At 54.5% G+C, this 17,821-nt stretch overlaps 1 protein-coding gene across 1 annotated transcript; it reads left to right on the top strand.

Moving 5' to 3' along the window:
• Nucleotides 1–2,706: 2,706 nt before the first annotated feature.
• On the top strand, nt 2,707–14,412 carry MYLK2 (myosin light chain kinase 2). The gene is made up of 12 exons (XM_003411638.3): nt 2,707–2,860; nt 3,300–3,747; nt 4,572–4,873; nt 6,602–6,707; nt 7,402–7,495; nt 10,130–10,239; nt 10,320–10,461; nt 11,804–11,874; nt 12,010–12,138; nt 12,732–12,884; nt 13,044–13,176; nt 14,332–14,412. Exons 1-12 carry the CDS (start codon nt 2,809–2,811, stop codon nt 14,410–14,412), a joined length of 1,821 nt encoding a protein of 606 aa, XP_003411686.2. The 5' UTR covers nt 2,707–2,808.
• The last annotated feature ends 3,409 nt before the right edge of the window (nt 14,413–17,821 follow it).

The raw sequence follows: 17,821 nt of genomic DNA on the forward strand, positions 1-17,821 counted from the left end.
CAAAAGTACCAAATAAAGCCACTGCTGTTGTCCCAGCTGGGATTTTGGCCACATTACATGGTGTCTCTGTGTTTGAATCTGGATTGTTTGAAGCCACTCATTGGCGATGTGACTTTGGGGACAAGCCATCTATCCTCTGAGCTTGTCCCTGCACCTTCAATTGTCCAACAGTTGCCCCCTAGAGTCCCTTGTGAAGTTCCAATGAGCTGGGTAAAGAACTTGGTGTAGTCAGGACTGGCACATAGTCAGGCCTGGCCCACAGTGGACACTCAGCAAGTGATCAGTATAGGGAACTGCAAGAATAACAAAGTGAGTGCCTGCAGGGGCTGTCATAGTAGAGTTATCCAGCAACCCAGTCCAGAGCCTTGGTGGTCACTCCGTTCTTTACTCATCAAACACTAATTGACTGTGTGCTGGGGACACAGGAGCAATATCCAGTCCCTGCCCTTGAGGGGCTCTCAGGCAGCCAGTCGTGGGATCAGCCCAGGACACTGAAGGAGGCCAGCAGAGGGGTGTTTGACATTTCAAGCTAACCAGAAAATGTTGTGGAGAAGACAAATAGAGAGCCAAGAGCCCCCACTATTAGGCACAAACAGGAAGCGTTTCAACCTTTAGAAGCTACAAGATCCACAAAAAGGTACCCAGGCAATGGGAAGGCAAGAGAGGCTGAGAATTTCAGAGAAGACATACTTTAGGTTTTGAAAAAGGGCATCCCTTCCTTTTGCATGATTGGCAAGCCAGCACACTCCTTTGAGCCTCCACATCTTCATCCAGAAAATGGGGTGAAAGCTCCCCACAGAGTTATTATCAATCTGATGTTTTTAAGACAGTATGTATAAAGCTAACAGCAGGCACTCAATAACATGGAGCTCAGAGGGGTTCAGATACCAGCTCAGCCCCTTACAAGCCGTATAACTTTGGGAAAGTTACTTAGCCTCTCGGCACCCCAGTTTCCCCATCTGTAATAATCTCTACCACACCAAGTTGTTGTGAAGATCCCATGAGCGAATCCACGTCACAGCACTTAGAACACGGCCTGGCATATGGGGTGTGCTACATAAGCATTAGCTATATTTTTGTTTCCTAGAAGAGGTAGACTGTCAACTGGACCTTGAAGGGGAGAAATGGAGATGAGGAGGGCCAGGCACAGGAGCTGAGGGACAGGTGAGGTGGGCAGAGCACAAGCAGTCAAGACTGGGGAAAGAGCTCCAGCCCTGGCCTTGGCTAACCTGTACCGTTGACATTCGCTCTCTTAAAAAACATCAATAACACCATTTTGAATAGCAATGTGTTCACATAGTTCCTGGGTCCAATAAAAAACTAACAGGGTGTCCAGTGATGTCTCCCTCCCAGCCCATGCCCCCCAGTGTCTTGCACACCCTAGCAAAGAAATTTTTATATGTATACAGGTAAAAATGTATATCTCTATATAAATACAATGTATATAAATATACTTTCCCCCCACTTCTGCACAAATGGTAACATATTCTCCATGCTGCTCTGCACCTTGCTTTTTTCCCCACATTGGAAGACACTGCATATCAGTTCATTAACAGCTTCCTCAGTTGTTTGGACACCACATATTCCTTGCTTAGACGTGCTACATTCTTGAGTCATTTCCCCTTCCTCCCTTTCATCCAAAGGCAGTGCTTGTTTCCCCCATTTGCTGTCAGAGGAACTGAGCCCGTGGAGCTGGAGGAGTGGACGGGATGCTGGAGTCAGCACCTCAACCCTGATGCCCCACTTCAGAGTTATTTCTAATGCACTCGGCTTTGGCTCGTTCTCAAGGCTCCCCTCCAAGAAAGGCTCTGGGCAGACAGCCCCTGGGTGATGGAAGGCCCTTCGGAGCATAACTTTCCCCAGCCAGCCTCCGGGATGGAGTGCCCTTTGGGTCCAGGCTAGCTAGCAGGAGATCTTCAGGAAGGATTCTCCACCAGGCCCTCTTTCCAGTCAGGGAACTGGAGAGAACTGGCTCATCTCAGGCCAGGGGTCTTTTGTGGCTACTCAGAGCAGCACCCCTCTCCCCAGGAGCTCCAGAAAAGGACATTTTCAGAAGAAAAAGCTTTCAGGTCCATGGATGTGTTGAGCAAATGCCTCTGAGCCAATTTCTTACCCAAAGATGATCCAAGTAGTTCCAGATGCCAGGGACTGGGGTCGTGGGCAGAGGTGGGTGCTGGGGTCAGGGTGATTGTCCCTGGGTCTGTGTGGCTCTAACCAGTTTCTGGGGACCCTAGGAGATGCAGCATGGAAAGTGGATGGAGTCCTGCCCTTCAGCCTGCCTGAGAGCCCCTCTTCTTCCAGTCCCCCTCCCCGATCCCGTGCAAGCCAGGGATCCTAGGCAAGGCCTGGAAAAAGGGCTGCTCCCCCTCCTGCCCCCTCCCTTGTCTCTTCCTGCTTGTCCCAACCCCACTCTCCCCCAGTTGGGCTGTGGGAAGAATGCCATGTCCTCTGAACAGGGGCCAAGAGTGACAGGTGGTGGCAGTCCGAGCTGCATGGCCCCTGGTGTAAGAGATCCTCTCCCCCGTCCCCGCCTCCACTGCCAGCGCCCCTGCCTCCACCTCTGCCCACCCAGCCCAGTCCCTTACAACCACACCAGGACTGCTCCTGGGTGGCTGCTGCGCGACAGACAGCCACCAGTCTCCCCTTTCTGCTTCAGGTACCTCTCTCCCCTCAGCCACCTGGCCTTGGGCTCCTGTCTTTCCACAGCCAGACAAGAGGAGGAATCCGACAGCCTGACACACCTCACTCTTCTTTCTGCAGCTAGAAAGACTTGAGTTAGACGCAAAGCAGCACACGCCTCCTTACCTCATGGCGACGGAAAACGGAGCAGTCAAGCTGGGAATCCAGAGCCCGTCAACAGGTGCCAAGCTGGGGCAAGAGACAGAGGGAGGAGCTTGGGAAGGAGTGTTTGAATCCAGGCTCAGGCAGGATCCTTAGTGGGAAGCTCTGTGCTGGAGGCCTCTTTGCGCAGGCCACGGGGGACACAGAAATCAGAATATTCTCTGGATAGGGTGGGGCTGAGGCCAGAGCCTGTATGAAGCCCTCCCCAAAGAGACTGGGAAAATATGAGGCCTCCATGGATGGTTGTGTGGGCACCTACACCCTTCGGGCAAGGGATCAAAGTGGGCGTCAAGGCCTCCCACCAAGGACCTCCAAGGTCTGGCAGCCCATACCTAGGGCCCCATCAAGTGGGACCTGGAAGGGGACCTGGGCCTAGAGCTGGTCTCTGCCCAGGCTGGCTTGGGGGAGGGAGGGCAGGAACAGGGCAGATCCTGAGTGACCTCTCACCTCCTTTGTAGACAAGGCACCCAAAAGTGCAGCAGACAAGGGACCCCCGGCTGCAGAGAAAGAGCCTGGACCCCCAGACCCAAAGAAGAATCCTAGCTCCCCAGACCCAGAGAAAGAACCTGATCCACCCAACCTGAAGAAAGATGACAAAGCCACCACCTCAGAGAAAGGGGATGGTGCCCTGGTCCAGCCCTCAACTAGCAGCCAGGACCCTGAGGGAGAGTGGGGCCTGGGCGGGGGGCCTGCTGAGGGCAGTGCTGGGCAGCTGGCAGATCTGCCCCAGCCAACTGCAACCACTGAGACCAGCGCCAAGAAGCCCATGGCTGAGCAGGGGACCTCCGGCAGCCAGGACCCTGGAGAGCCCAAGGTGGCCAAGAAGGCAGCAGAGAACCTGGCCTCAGTCAGGAGGGGCTCACCCGCCTTCCTGCACAGCCCCAGCTGCCCTGCCAGCATCTCCAGGTGAGTGCCCCTGCCAGGGAGCAGGGAGGGGTCCTGCAGCTCTGTCCCCAGGGGTCATGCTTAGTTCCCCCATCCTGGGCGTCACTGTCATTGCATCCCATGCTGTGGAGGGTCATTCTGACACTCAACACCCCCTGTCCTGGGCATTGGTCCTGCCACCTTGTCCCCCTGCAGAAACCAGGATTTTGCCATAGTTCATAGAAGCCTATGATGCCAGACAGGAGAGGCCCTGCCAGATGGCTGGGTCAAGCACCTGTAGGCATCTGGAGACCAGAGTTTGCTTTACTACATGAACTTGGGTTAGCCAAGGGCAGGGCTAGGGATCAGGAGGCAAGGATGACCCTTCTTCTTAATGATAATTATTGATCTACTATGAAAAAATGACTGAGAAGTGCATCAGTAGGCCATTACTAATACTTCCCCATAACCATGACATAGTACCAGGCTTATTATGCAATTGGTTTCACTTACCTTCATGCTAATCATATTAGTAAGGTTGTTATTGATATACTGCAACCCATGCTAATAACACTAATTTGATCATTGTGTATTAATATCACATCACGTAAAAACCACAGTTTTTATGAAGCAAGAGGTATGCCGTCTCCCTGATTGTGTCCCCATGATGATTAACCGTATCAGCATTCTTACTAATAGTTATTAATGATCTATTAGTGTGTTGATTGTCAAGATAATGGCCACACCATTCACTGGGATTTTGTACAAGGTGAATTTGGGGAGGGCAGGATTGGAAGCATGGAGGCCTCCCCAGGGCAGAAGACTGAGGCCGCTGAGGGTTTCACCTCTGTGTTCTCTCCTTCTAGCCCTGAGAAGCTCCTGGCTGAGAAGCCCCCAAGTGAGGAATTGGACCTTGTCTTTGAAGGGGTGCCCGTGAGTCCTGGCCCCGTGGATCCGGGGCCAGCCAAAGTGGCAGAAGGAGGGAAGAACACCCCGGAAGGGAGCCAGAAGGAAGCAGGAGAGAAAGCCCCAGGCCAGGCTGGCCAGGCTAAAGTGCAAGAGGATACTCCAAGTGGGATAGAGTTCCAGGCTGTTCCCTCGCAGAGATCGGAGGTGGGGCAGGCCCTCTGCCTCACACCCAGGGAGGAGGACTGCTTCGAGATTTTAGGTGGGCCATGGGCAGGGGGGAAACCCTGGTGGCCTAGTGGTTAAGAGCTATGGCTGCTAACCAAAAGGTCAGCAGTTTGAATCTTCCAGGTGCTCCTTGGAAACTCTACCAGGCAGTTCTACTCTGCCCTACAGGGTCGCTATGAGTCAGGATGGACTTGAGGGCAGTGGGTTTGGTTTGGGTTTTTTTATGGGCGGGGCGGGGCTGGGGCTTCCCTGGGGCCTGAGGAAGGGGGAGGGGTATCTCCCCCATGTGTCTCCATTCAGAGGGCTGAACTGTCCAGAGCCATGCCTTACCCAGGCCCATCTGGACACACAACCCCAGAAAGTAAGAGTTCCTGAGCCCTATTGACAGATGGGAAAGCGGTGGCTCACAGAAGGGGACATGAAGCACCCTAAAATTCACAGCTAGAATGTGGCAGAGACAGGATTTGAACCCAAGACAGCCTGAGTGCAGAGCCTACTTTTGACTTTCTTCTACTTTGGCCACAACAGGGTAGAAAACTCAGGCAGGTTGTCTAGGGAGCCTGACCACTGGGACAACACAAACTCCGCAGACAGCAGAATTTGCAGTCGGGCTGCAGAGAGGCTCACATGCCAGGCTTTGGTAGTTAAATTTCATTCTGGAGGTCATGGGAGCCGTAGAGGGTTCATGAGTGGAGAAGCACAGGCATGTGTGTGTGGAAGCAGTGACCAAGGGAGCTGGACATGTGAGATGGGGCAGGGCCGTGGAGTGGCCCTAACTGACCATCAGACAAGGTTTATTGAGTGCGCAGCAAGGAGCCACCAAGCATGACCTTGCTTGTCGAGCAGGTGAACAGGGACAAGGCCTGGGCAGGGTGGGGCAGGGCTGGGGGTGGGGTGAGATGGGGTCAGGAGAGCCCAGAATGTCCTGACACCCCCCCCTTCTCCAGGCCGAGGTGCCCTGGGAGACCCGCCAGCTTGCCTGGTGAGTGGCACGATGCCACCCAGACAGGGTGGGAGGACCTGGCGGCTGGGTGGCAGCCAGGAGCCTTGCCTCCTCCCCAGCAGCGGCAGAGACCTCCTCCCCACCCCACCCACAAATCACATCCTCGGGGTAATGGGACCTGAACAACCTCCAAGGGCCATCTGATTTATCACCAGCCGGCTTCCCTGCTGCCTATGCTATTTATAAAGAGGTTTCCATTCCCGATGACTCAGCCTGGGGGCAGCCAAGACCGACTGTTCTCCATGATTGCCACCAGATGGCAGCCTCTCTCTACTAAACCTTTCAGTCCCAGTCCCCCATGGCCATGCATGCCCAGATTGGACACTCTTTCTCCTAGGTCTGGCCAGCATTGTGGTGACGTTAGAGGGGAGGCTAGGAAGGTCCCACCACTTGCCATCATTCAGACATAGCAACCCCACTCTCTGGCATCCCACCTTTTTGGCTGCCCCCCCCCCTTTTTTTCCAATGGAAATGCAGATATCTTGGGATGGGGTTTTCATGCCTCATTCCTGTGGAGGGTCTAGGAAATCCAGTCAGCTTCCCCATTGTTCTGAGGGGAGAAGCTGAGTCTCCCTCTTTGAGAGGCAGAGACTGCCCCAAGCTGAAATTGGAAACTGGGTCCCAACCTCTATCCTGGATCAGTATCACTTGGAGAACTTCTATGGAGGGGGATGAGCCAAGCAGGAGGGGTGGTACCCAGGTGAGCCCTCAGCAGCCCCCGCCCGGCCCTGACTGTGATGACTCTGCTCTGTTCCCCAGATGATTGCCCGCCACCCCCCGCCCCCTTCCCCCACCGCATCGTGAAGCTGAGGACTGGAAACGTCAACAGTGAATTCAGCATCAACTCCAAGGATGCTCTGGGAGGGTGAGCGCTGGACCCCACATCACTGGCACAGGGGAGGAGGTGCAAGTAGCCTGCCCCAGTCTTCCCAGGGACAAGCCTAGACACACCCACTTGGACATGACACACTGGGACACACTCACTTCTACATGGCCACACACTGTCGTGTGCAAGCCATCATATGTGCTGTGATGTGCTTGGTGTCATTGTCACTCATACAGACATGCCATCAGACAAACCATTCAGAATTTCCCATACGAAACAGACAGTAGTTTCCTGGCTGTCTTGGTTTCAGGCCCACACTCTGACCCTCTCATGGTGACTCCTGCTGTACAAATGGCCCTAACACAGTCTGGTACCTCTACAAATACTGGCCTCCCTCCTGCCCTGGCGTACCTTCCCCCAGGGCCCAAAGCCTCCAGGCCTCTGTCCACCATAAGCCTACCTATCTGGGCTGTTTCATCTTCGGCCATCCTCCCTGTGAGCCTCCTCTTCCTGCACACATGGCTTGTGTGGTTCCAAGAATATGCCTCAGCCCCTGTCCCAGCAGCACGCCTCCCAGCTTCAGAAGGGAGGTGGGGCTGGTTGGGCCAAGTGTCCCCTACCTTACAGGGGAGGCCCCAAGACCACCACCAGGTCTGGGCTGAGGTGGCAGCAGAGCGCACCTTTCCCTTCCCATCCCCTTTGGAGCCCCCTCACCCAGCCTTTTCCCATCCAGCGGCAAGTTTGGAGCGGTGTGCACTTGCACAGAAAAATCCACTGGCCTCAAGCTGGCAGCCAAGGTCATCAAGAAACAGACCCCCAAAGACAAGGTAGTGGGGGGTGGGTGCTGGCTGCGTGGGAGGGGGAGGGGATCCTTGGAGTGGGTGCCTCTCACCTCCCTCCACCCATGCCTCTGAGCAGAGGCCTGGTGTGGGAGCCCTGATGCATTGCAGATGTAACTCGGATAGACAAACAGACAGTCCTGCTAGAGGGACCCGACTTCCTATAATCATAGGCCAGACACCTCAGTTTGTGAATTTATTCTGGTGACTTCCTCTTCTAGCAAGGGATACTCATGCCCTCTGACTCAATTCAGTAACGGCGGATGAGTGCTGGCTCTGGGCTAGGCCCTGTGCTGGGCACTGAGGGGCCAGAAGTGAAGAGGACGTGCCCCACCCCTAGGCTGCTGACCCCAAGGTAAAGAGGTCCATCTAGAGCCTTGCCTCCAGCTCCCAGCCCAGGGCTGGCTCAGTAGAGGCCTTGAGCAGTGTTAGCCCAAGGAATGGATGAACACGGGCAGAGGCTCCTGTGGAGTGAAGGAGTCCTGTGTGTGAAGTGGTGATGACAACGCAGCAACCTAGAGTGCCCAGAGCTGTAACTCAGGGTTGAGGGCCTGTCTCAGTTCAAGGGGTTGTAGAAACTTCCTGGACACATGAGTGAAGGCTTTGAAGAATAGGATAGTGGTTTCCAGCAAAGAAAGCAGAGAAGAGAGCATCAGGTGGAAGAGACCGTGGGAGGAAAGGCCTGAGGGCAAGAAACAGCAGTACCTGCTGAGATCCTGTGGAATTGAGGCAGGTAGACTGAGAACTTAGGTCCTGGGTGCTCCAGGCAGAGATAACAGCACATGTACAGGCCCAGAGCCTCGAGAGAACATGGCAGGTAGCTCCAGGTTGTGGCAGCCCTGTGATTTTCCATGGACGCTCTCAGCACATTGTAAATAGGACCATGGGCTTCTCAGTCTCTTCCCGCTTGACAGGACCAGGACTCATCTTATTGTTGACTGGGTCCCCAGATCTCTAACTCGGGACCTGGTTTGGTGTAGGTTGTTGTTGTTAGGCGCTGTTGAGTTGATTCCTACTCATAGCCACCCTAAATACAACAAAAGGGAATACTGCCAGGTCCTGCACCATCCTCACAACCGTTGCTATGCCTGAGCCCATTGTTGCAGCCACCGTGGCAACCCATCTCAATGAAGGCCTTCCTCTCTTTCACTGACTCTTTACCAAGCCTGATGTCCTTCTCCTGGGATTGGTTCCTCCTGATAAAACGTCCCAAGTATGTGAGACGAAGTCTTGCCATTCTTGTTTTAAGGAGCATTCTGGCTATACTTCTTCTAAGACAGACTTTTTGTTCTTCTGGCAGTCCGTGGTGTATGTGATATTCTTCACCGACACCTTAATTCAAAGTGATCCACTCTTCTTCGGTCTTCCTTATTCTTTGCCCAGCTTTCCTGTGCATATGAGCTTATTGAAAATAGCAGGGCTTGGGTCAGGAGCACCTCAGTCCTTAATGTGACATATTTCCTTTTCAACACTTTAAAGAGGTCTTTTGCAGCAGACTTGCCCAATGCAATATGTCATTTGATTTCTTGACTGCTGCTTCTGTGGGCACTGATCGTGGATCCAAGTAAAATGAAATCCTTGACAACTTCAATCTTTTCTGCGTTTATCATGATGTTGCTTATTGGTCCAGTTGTGAGGATTTTTGTTTCCTTTATGTTGAGGTGTAATCCATACTGAAGACTGTGGTCTTTGATCTTCATCAGTAAGTGCTTCAAGTCCTCTTCACTTTCAGCAAGCAAGGCTGTGTCATCTGCATAACGCAGGTTGTTAATGAGTCTTCCTGAGGAAGGCTCAGCACAGGAGCTCTGTATGTATGTGCTATGTCAATCAATTTGAGTCACTTCTTTTTTTTTTTTTTGTCATGAAAACATGTAACACAACATTTGCCAATTCAACGCTTTTCAGGTAATCAATCTTGAGCCATTTCTTGATTAATTATTAAGCCCCTTTTTTGAGTCACGGGCTGTGCCAGGTGCTGGACAACATGATATGCTAGAAAAGAGGGAGATTCAATTGTGGGGAAAGGGCAGTATCGAGGGTTTAATATTGGACATGGTAGATTTGTGATGCCTCTTAGACATCCAAGGGAGATGGTAAGTAGGCAACTGGAGATATTGGACTCCGGAGCTCAAAGAAGAGCTTAGAGATGGAAATATATATTTGGGGATCAGTCACATTTGAGGGGAATGTAAAATCGTGGGACTAGGATGAAAACTCCCAGGGAGCAGGTATAGACAGGGAAGAGATGAAGTGGGAGGATGGAGCCCTGGGAAGAGGAGGAGGAGAACCAGCAAAGGCAAGGTGTCCCAGCAGGAATGACGGGAGGTGGCACTGAGGAGAGAATGGTGCATGCATAGAGGTCCCCTTACAGAGGGGAATGTATACCCCTGCCCAGAGGCTCCAGGAGGAAGGAAGGGACTGAAGTAGGAGGAGGACAGGGTCTTGGGGGTGGTGAAGACAACAGATGTGGGGTGGGAAGAGATAGAAGGCAAGGCAGCCAGTGAAGAGGAGGCTGGCAGTGGTCTAGGCAAGGCCCAATGGGTCTGGTGGAGGCCACAGGTACAGAGGGTGAAGGCAGCGTGTGATGAGACTTGGATGGTAGCCCTGACTTCTGATCCTCAGGAAATGGTGATGCTAGAGATTGAGGTTATGAACCAGCTCAACCACCGCAACCTGATCCAGCTCTACGCAGCCATTGAGACCCCGCACGAGATCGTCCTGTTCATGGAGTAGTGAGTGCAGTGGTGGTGGGAGGCCTGGGTGGGGGTCTGCAGGCCCGGAAGCAAGCCTGTAGAGGGATCTGTGCACACAGCATCGAGGGCGGCGAGCTCTTCGAGAGGATTGTGGATGAGGACTACCAGCTGACGGAGGTGGACACCATGGTGTTCGTGAGGCAGATCTGTGACGGGATCCTCTTCATGCACAAGATGAGGGTTCTGCACCTGGACCTCAAGGTACTGGCATCAGGCCTCTTGGGGGGGGGGCGGGAGCAGCGCCCAGCCATCCAAATCAGCGCCGTAGCCATCCATTCCTCCATCCTCCTATCTCTCCTTCTCTTCCTCTATCCATGCTTCCCCTCAAAATTGAAAAGGGTTTAATTGAGCACACACTAAGGGCCAGAGAGTGAAAGAAGACTTGGTCTCAGCTCTCATGGAGCTTCTAGTCTAGTCCTAAGTACTTGCTGGAAGGGTCCCAAGCTCAGTGTCTCACCCATACCAAAAAAACCAAACCCGTTGCCATCGAGTCGATTCCGACTCACAGCAACCCTATAGGACAGAGTAGAACTGCCCTGTACAGTTTCCAAGGAGCGCCTGGGGGATTTGAACTGCTGACTCTTTGGTTAGCAGCCAAAGCACTTAACCACTAGGCCACCAGGGTTTCCGTCTCACCCATGGAAGTTAATCAGAAGTTAATCAGAGCTGCAAAAGGATCAACTTCAGTGTTGGCACTAATGAACGTTTGTTCATTGAGTCAACAATCAATAAATATTTACTGGGGGCCTACTATCTGCCAAGGAGTCTCTGGGCAGTACAAACAGTTAATGCGATCAGCTGCTTAAGTGGAAGGTTGGAGTTTCAAGTCCACCCAGAGGTACCTCAAGAGAAAGGTCTGATGACCTACTTCTAAAAAACCCGCCATTGAAAACCTGTGAGCACAGTTCTCCTCTGGCTCACATGGCGTCTCCATGAGTTGGAATTGACTTGATTTTTTTTTATCTGCCAGGCAGTGTTCTAGGTGGTAGAGATTCAGGTTTAAAATTGATAGAAGTCCTTGCTGGGTGACTTTGTCTGAGCCTCAGTTTCCTTAACTATAAAATGGGGGTGGATGGTAACAGTATCTGCTCAAACAGGATAGGGGTGTTGGGGGGAAAGTGACTGACTGACACAGCCTGCGTGTTGTGGGTTGCCGCCAGCACCATCCCTAACAGGGGAGACAAGAACAGCCCATCTTAGACAGAACAGGGACAGGTGCAGCCCTCCGCTCCCAAGGGGCTTTCTCGGGGGGCCCTGGGCTGGCACCTGACCCTAGGGAACGCCTCTTCTTTGGAATAGCTGAAACACCTTTGTTCTTTAGTGCTTCTAAACGAAGGCACATCCCACGTGAGCCAGCCTTGTGCTTCCAGGCCTCAGCAGCCACCACCCCTATCTGGGCCTCAGGACCCTCTCTGGGCCTGTGTGGGCATGCCTGCTTGGTCTCTGAGGGTCTGTCTGCTTTGGCAGCCTGGGCTTTGGTGGACCTGGGGAGGCAGAGGGTAAGCCGGGTCAGAGGCTGATCCAGGGCCCCCTTTCTCCGCAGCCAGAGAATATCCTGTGTGTCAACACCACTGGCCATTTGGTGAAGATCATTGACTTCGGTCTGGCACGGAGGTACCATCTGGTGGCCGGGGGGGGGGGGAGGGGAGGACAGATCAGGCATCTGAGGTCAGCAGGGGATGGGGTGGTGGTGGAGGGTGCCCAGGAATGAACCAGGAGCTGTGCTCTGAATTCTCGTTCTTTCCCAAGGTACAACCCCAAAGAGAAGCTGAAGGTGAATTTTGGGACCCCAGAGTTCCTGTCACCTGAGGTGGTGAATTACGACCAAATCTCCGATAAGACAGACATGTGGAGTATGGGGGTCATCACCTACATGCTGTGAGCCCCAAGGGAGGGTGGGTTTTTTTGGGGTAGGGGCACGTGGGCAGGGAGCCAAGGGCCAAGACTGGTCTTGGAGTCCTGGTGAGGTGGTCCCACCTCCATGGTCCCTTAGTCTGGGTTTTTTTGGGGTGGGGGAGTGCTAGGGAGAGCCAAGGAAGGGGAACTTCGTACCCATTTTATAAATGAATAAATCAAGGCTTCTAAAGTCTTTTGGAAACATAAGTGTCCTAGCCCAGGACTCTGGACAGCAGATCTCTGATGACCCCAGAGCAGGGTGGAGGGATAGCAGACATCTTTTGTGCACTCACCATGTGAATTGCACTCACCATTCCTCATCTTCACTGTAACCTTGAGAAGCTGGGATGATTATGCCCATTTTACAGATGAGAAGAGTGAGGCTCAGAGAGGGGAAGTGACTTGCCCAAGGTCACCCAGCCAGATTCAAACCCAGGTCTGTCCCACTCAAGAGGCTGGGGGTCTTTTCAGCACATGGTGCTACCACCTAGGATCTGTCCCCATCCCTTGATCCCCAAAGGTGACTCAGTATCTCCAGTCTCACCTCCCTGCTCTCCTCCCACCTCTCCCTCCAGGCTGAGTGGCCTCTCCCCGTTCCTGGGAGACGATGACACAGAGACCCTAAACAACGTTCTGTCTGCCAACTGGTACTTTGATGAGGAGACCTTTGAGGCCGTGTCAGATGAGGCCAAAGACTTTGTGTCCAATCTCATCGTCAAGGACCAGAGGTAAGGCTGACCCCAGGAGGTGAACCCCCTGTGTGCAAATTGAGTGTGTATGCGTTCAGGCGCACGTGCCAACGGGGTGGGAACAGACCAGGAGGCTGGCTGGGCTCTGGCACCCCATCAGCCTGCCCCCACCGTCACCATGCTGTCCCCTCCCCACAGGGCCCGGATGAGCGCTGCCCAGTGCCTCGCCCACCCCTGGCTCAACAACCTGGCAGAGAAAGCAAAGCGCTGTAACCGACTCCTCAAGTCCCAGATCTTGCTTAAGAAATACCTCATGAAGAGGCGCTGGAAGGTACAGCTGGCCTGGGGGCAGGGAGGGGATGGAGGGTCCTCTGGGTAAGAAGAGGTCCTGGTGCCAGGTCCCAGGCCAGCCTGCTCGGCCTCAGCAGGTTCTGGTGTCCAGCCCAGCCCTGTCTGGAAAATGCCAGGTTTCTCTCTTTGTCCTGGCCTGGCTCCTGCCCTGAAGCAGTGACCTTCCACCACGCCTGCCACCTTGCCCCAGAGCTGGGTCAGGCTCAGGAAAAGGTCCTTCCTTCATTTTGCAAAAGTTGATTGTGCATCGGCTACTGAGGATACAACTGAAAAAAAGAACCGAGGATCTCAGTTGTGTGGGCATCCTTTTGGAGGGGTGGAAGGGAGTCATTAGAAGGAGTTAAGGCCTCTAGAAAAAAATAAGGGGGGTAGGGTCAGGAGCATCAAGAGGCTGTACTTTGAAATAGGGTGGCCAAGGAGGGCTCACTGAGAAGGAGCATGGAGGTGAGGCAGGGAGCTGGCATGGGGGAAAAATGTTCCAGGCAGAGGGAACAGCCTGTGCTGAGACCCCGAGGCAGAGCATGGTTGGCCACTCTGAGGAACATGACTTTCTATTTTACATAAGGCTAAGCATGACTGGAGTGACTTGAGAGAGGGCGGTTGGAGGGGTGAAGTCAGAAAGGAACGGGGGGCAGGGTGTGAAGGGGCTCGTCAGCCATGGTGAGGGTTTTTTTTTTTTTTTTACTTGGGGTGAAATAGGAGTTGTTGGAGGGTTTTTGAGCAGGTCAGGGCTGGCTTCCACCCATGTTGAATGAATGAAGAAATCCTTCTTTATGCAGCACCACGTCACCCCTTGTGACCATTTTGGACACTGCACCCTCCCTGGTCTCTAACCCTTCTGGAATGAAGGGGACTTGAAGAAAGACGGGGAGTCTCTGGGTAGTGCAAACAGTTAACATTCTTGGCTGCTAACCGAAAGGTTGGAGGTTGAATCCACCCAGAGGTGCCTTGGAAGATAGGCCTGGCAACCTACTCCCAAAAAATCAGCCATTGAAAACTCTATGGAGCACAGTTCTACTCTGACACACATGGAGTCACCATGAGAACTAGTTAAGAAAGACACCCAGCTCCCTCACAGCTTCTCCCATGCCCCATTGCTGACTGTGACCCCTCTCACCTCTCCCTCATCCCCCAGAAAAACTTCATTGCCGTCAGCGCTGCCAACCGCTTTAAGAAGATCAGCAGCTCCGGGGCACTGATGTCTCTAGGGGTCTGAGCCTGGGAGCGGCTGAGGCCTGGATGCAGCCTCACAGTGGCCGGGGCAGAAGTCACCACAGCCCAGAAGGCCAGAATAGACAGGCCAGACCCCCGGTGTGGCTGGCCAGGACAAGGCTGCACCAGGCTGGAAGGCTTGGGACTCCTCATACCCCCACACAGTGACCGCTTCCGCCAACGTGAGCTGCCTTGGAGTGTGGCCTGGATCCATCCTGCTACCGCCTCCCCAGACAGCACTTTGGCCCATCAGCCACAGCCAGACTCCACAGTCCCCAGTGAAGCCACTCCCTGTTACCTCCCCAACTTCCCTTTTGAACTGCTGCCCTGGAACCCCTGCTTTGCCCCTTCTGGGCCATCCCTGGCCTGGGCTTGCTCCTGGCTGGGATGGGAGGGGTGGGGGTCCCAGGCTGTGGGGCTTCTGTGGTTGTGGATGGGAGGCTCCTGGTGGGGCAGGAAGACAGCAATGCTGATTCCTGAGGCCCAGCTGCCAGGGAGACAGAGCAGGCTTTGTGAAAAAGGACCTCCATGCCCCCGCCCGCCTCCCCACTCCCAACAGATAAGGCCTAACACACACCATCTGGCCTGGGCTCGGTCCCCGCCCACCTTCCTTGCGACCACCAACACACAGGAACTCTGTGTAAGAGAGAGGGCGCCCAGCCCAGGCCTGGCGGAGGGGAAGGGGAGAAGCCTGGGGGACACAGGAGACCACCCCCGAGCCTGCCTGAGGGCCAAGCCAGACCCAACCTAGCCACTTGGGGCCCCATCCCGGGGGTCACCCAGGCAGGGAGAGGGCCCTCGGGTGACAGCTCAGCAGGCCCAGAGGAGTGGCATAGGCCGTCGGGCATCCCCCAACCTGCTCTCCGCTTGTGCCTTGTAAATAAATGTACAGGTTGGATGCGGCTGTCTTGCCTCTCTAAGTGGGTGCACCCACACATGTGTGAAGTTACAGACGACCGCCGTCACTGAGCACCACCTCGTGCCTGGCGCTTTAGTATGTCCTTTTGAGAAGTGTAGTGGTTACTGAGGCTCAAGAGCCAGACGGCCCAGTGTGTGAACTCAGCAAGTGGCTTCCCAGGTTTGTGCCTCAGTTTTCTCACCTGTGAGAGGGAGCTCACAACAGCCAGCACTTGGGTGATTACTGTGTGTCAGGCTCTATTCAAGCGTTTTTACATACATTAATTCATTTAATCCTCTCAAAACGTTATGAGGTAAATGCTATTCCTGTTTTACCAAGGAGGACACTGAGGCAGGTACAGTGAGGCAGTGATAGGACCTACTGCAAAGGATGGTGTGATGGTCGCACAAGTCAGTACAGACACTGCACTCGGCACCGGTTCTCAGCACGCGGAGGGAGGCACTCGGTGAACTCAAGCACTGGGGCAGGTGCTGTCAGCCTCACTTGACAGATGAGAAGACTGAGGCTCAGAGAGGGGGAGGGACTTGAAGGCTACTCAACAAGTCAGGGGCTGGGGCTTGAAATCAACCCCACCCTGCTTCTCACTAGAACAAGGAGAAGCAGAAAGCAAGGTCCCTAGGTGGAGGCCGGAAGGATAGACAGGTTTGTGGTGACTTCGCTGGGCCTGCAATGACGGGGTCTCCCAGGAGACCTTGGGGAGGGGGCTGTTCTCTGCCCTTTCCCCTGGGCCACAGCCGTCTCAGGAAGGCCTACGATGCAGGGGAGGGAGCTCCATCTGCTGGAGGGAGCATCCCAGGGGGCAGGAGAGTTTAACCCTAATAGGGTGCAGCCTGTGGCTGTGAGAACTGAGTCAGTAGTGGAACTGGCCTGAGCGGGGCAGCTCATCAGCATGGCAGGGGCATATAGGCTCCCGCAGGAATAGCAGAGAAAGCAATCAACAAGTACTGAGCACCTACTGTGACAGGTCCTGGGCCCACTGAGTCTCACAGTGACCCTGCACGTGGCTGTTGTGCTATCTCCATTTCTCAGATGTGGAAGGAAGCCAAGCCTCAGGGAGGGTAAGCCCTTGCACAGGGTCAGTAGTCAGTGGCAGAGCCAGGACTTGTGCCCAGATGGTCTGGGCCTGGAGCCCCTGCTCTTAACTCATACACGGACTGCATCCTGAGAGTGACCTTAGATCTTGACAGTTCACCAGTCCTTCCTCTGCCTCGTGAACAATGGCCTGGAGGGTGAAACCCCGGTCCTCACCCCAGGTCCTCACCCCTGTCCTCACCCCCGTCCCTGCCCCATTCCAGCAGGTGAATGCAGCGTCCCGCTGCAGCAGGTGCCACGTGGGGTGAGGTGGGGGGACTATCAGGCCTAAGTCTAGACACTGCAGGCCCGGATTGGGGTGCCTGGCGAGCCTGGTTTGGGATTTAGGTGGGATGTGTGCTTATGGGCAGGGCCCCTGGGGCTGTGGATCCCTAAGCACCGGCCCGCCTGCCACCTGCCAGCTGGGCCAGGCCTGTGGTTTCCTCTGAGTGGTTCTCTCGGCCTCACTGGCCCCCACCCAGGCTGAGCCTCGGCCACACAGTGTGATGATGAGGGATGACTCACTGAGGTGGGGGCAGGGGTGGGAATGAGGTCCAGCCATAGCCGAGACCCAGGGCCTGGATCCGGTTGGGGAAACCAAGACCAAGTGGGAAGGCCTCTGAACAGAGACAGCCACAGCTGGCACTAGAACCCAAGACTCCCGCTTCCCAGTGCAAGCCTCAGTTTCCTCTTCTGTGACATGAGGCTCTGCTCTCCTTTGCTACCTCCTGAGGCCATTGTGCCAGGTGCAGGACTGAGAGCAGTGCTCATGTGCCACATTTTACAGGTGAGGAAACAGGTGCAGAGAGGGAAAGTGACTTGTCCAGGACTACACAGCAAATTAATGTGTGCTGGGCAACAAGCCCACCAGAACTGTGGAAGAGGATGATCACTGCCTCAGCCCCTCCCCTCCAGGGCACATCTTAGGAAGCTCTTTGTGATTCATCAGATGCCTCCTTTGGGCCTCCCCTGGCCCCTGGAAGCAGGGAACAGAGACTCAACCATATGGATGGAGAAACAGAGCAAAGACAGATTTTGTGCTCTGAGGTCCCAAGGCCCGCAGAACACACACAGGGCAAGCTGGGAGCCTGGGCCCTTGGCTAGAGCTGGGTCTCTGCTTGTCTGCTGACCTGACCCCTGGGCCCATTGATCTCGCTACAGCCCCCAACCCTGGCAACTGCAGGGGGAATAAAAAGATTTTTCACCCTAGGAGCCACTCTGTTGGAGGCAGTGAGTGCACGGCTGGTTTGGGGCTGCCAAGCTGGAGCCAGGCCCAAGAAAGGGCAGGGGCCAAGTCTCTGGGTCTGGGTTCTGTAAGTTCCCAGGATGCTGGGAGTGTCAGGGGTGCAGGGCCCTGAGTTTCCCCTGCCCCTTGCCTGGGTTCCCTGGCCACCATGTGCCAGGGTTGTGGGCTCCTCCGGCA

The sequence above is a fragment of the Loxodonta africana genome, chromosome 24, assembly GCF_030014295.1.
Source record: "Loxodonta africana isolate mLoxAfr1 chromosome 24, mLoxAfr1.hap2, whole genome shotgun sequence".
Taxonomy (NCBI): Eukaryota; Metazoa; Chordata; class Mammalia; order Proboscidea; family Elephantidae; genus Loxodonta; species Loxodonta africana.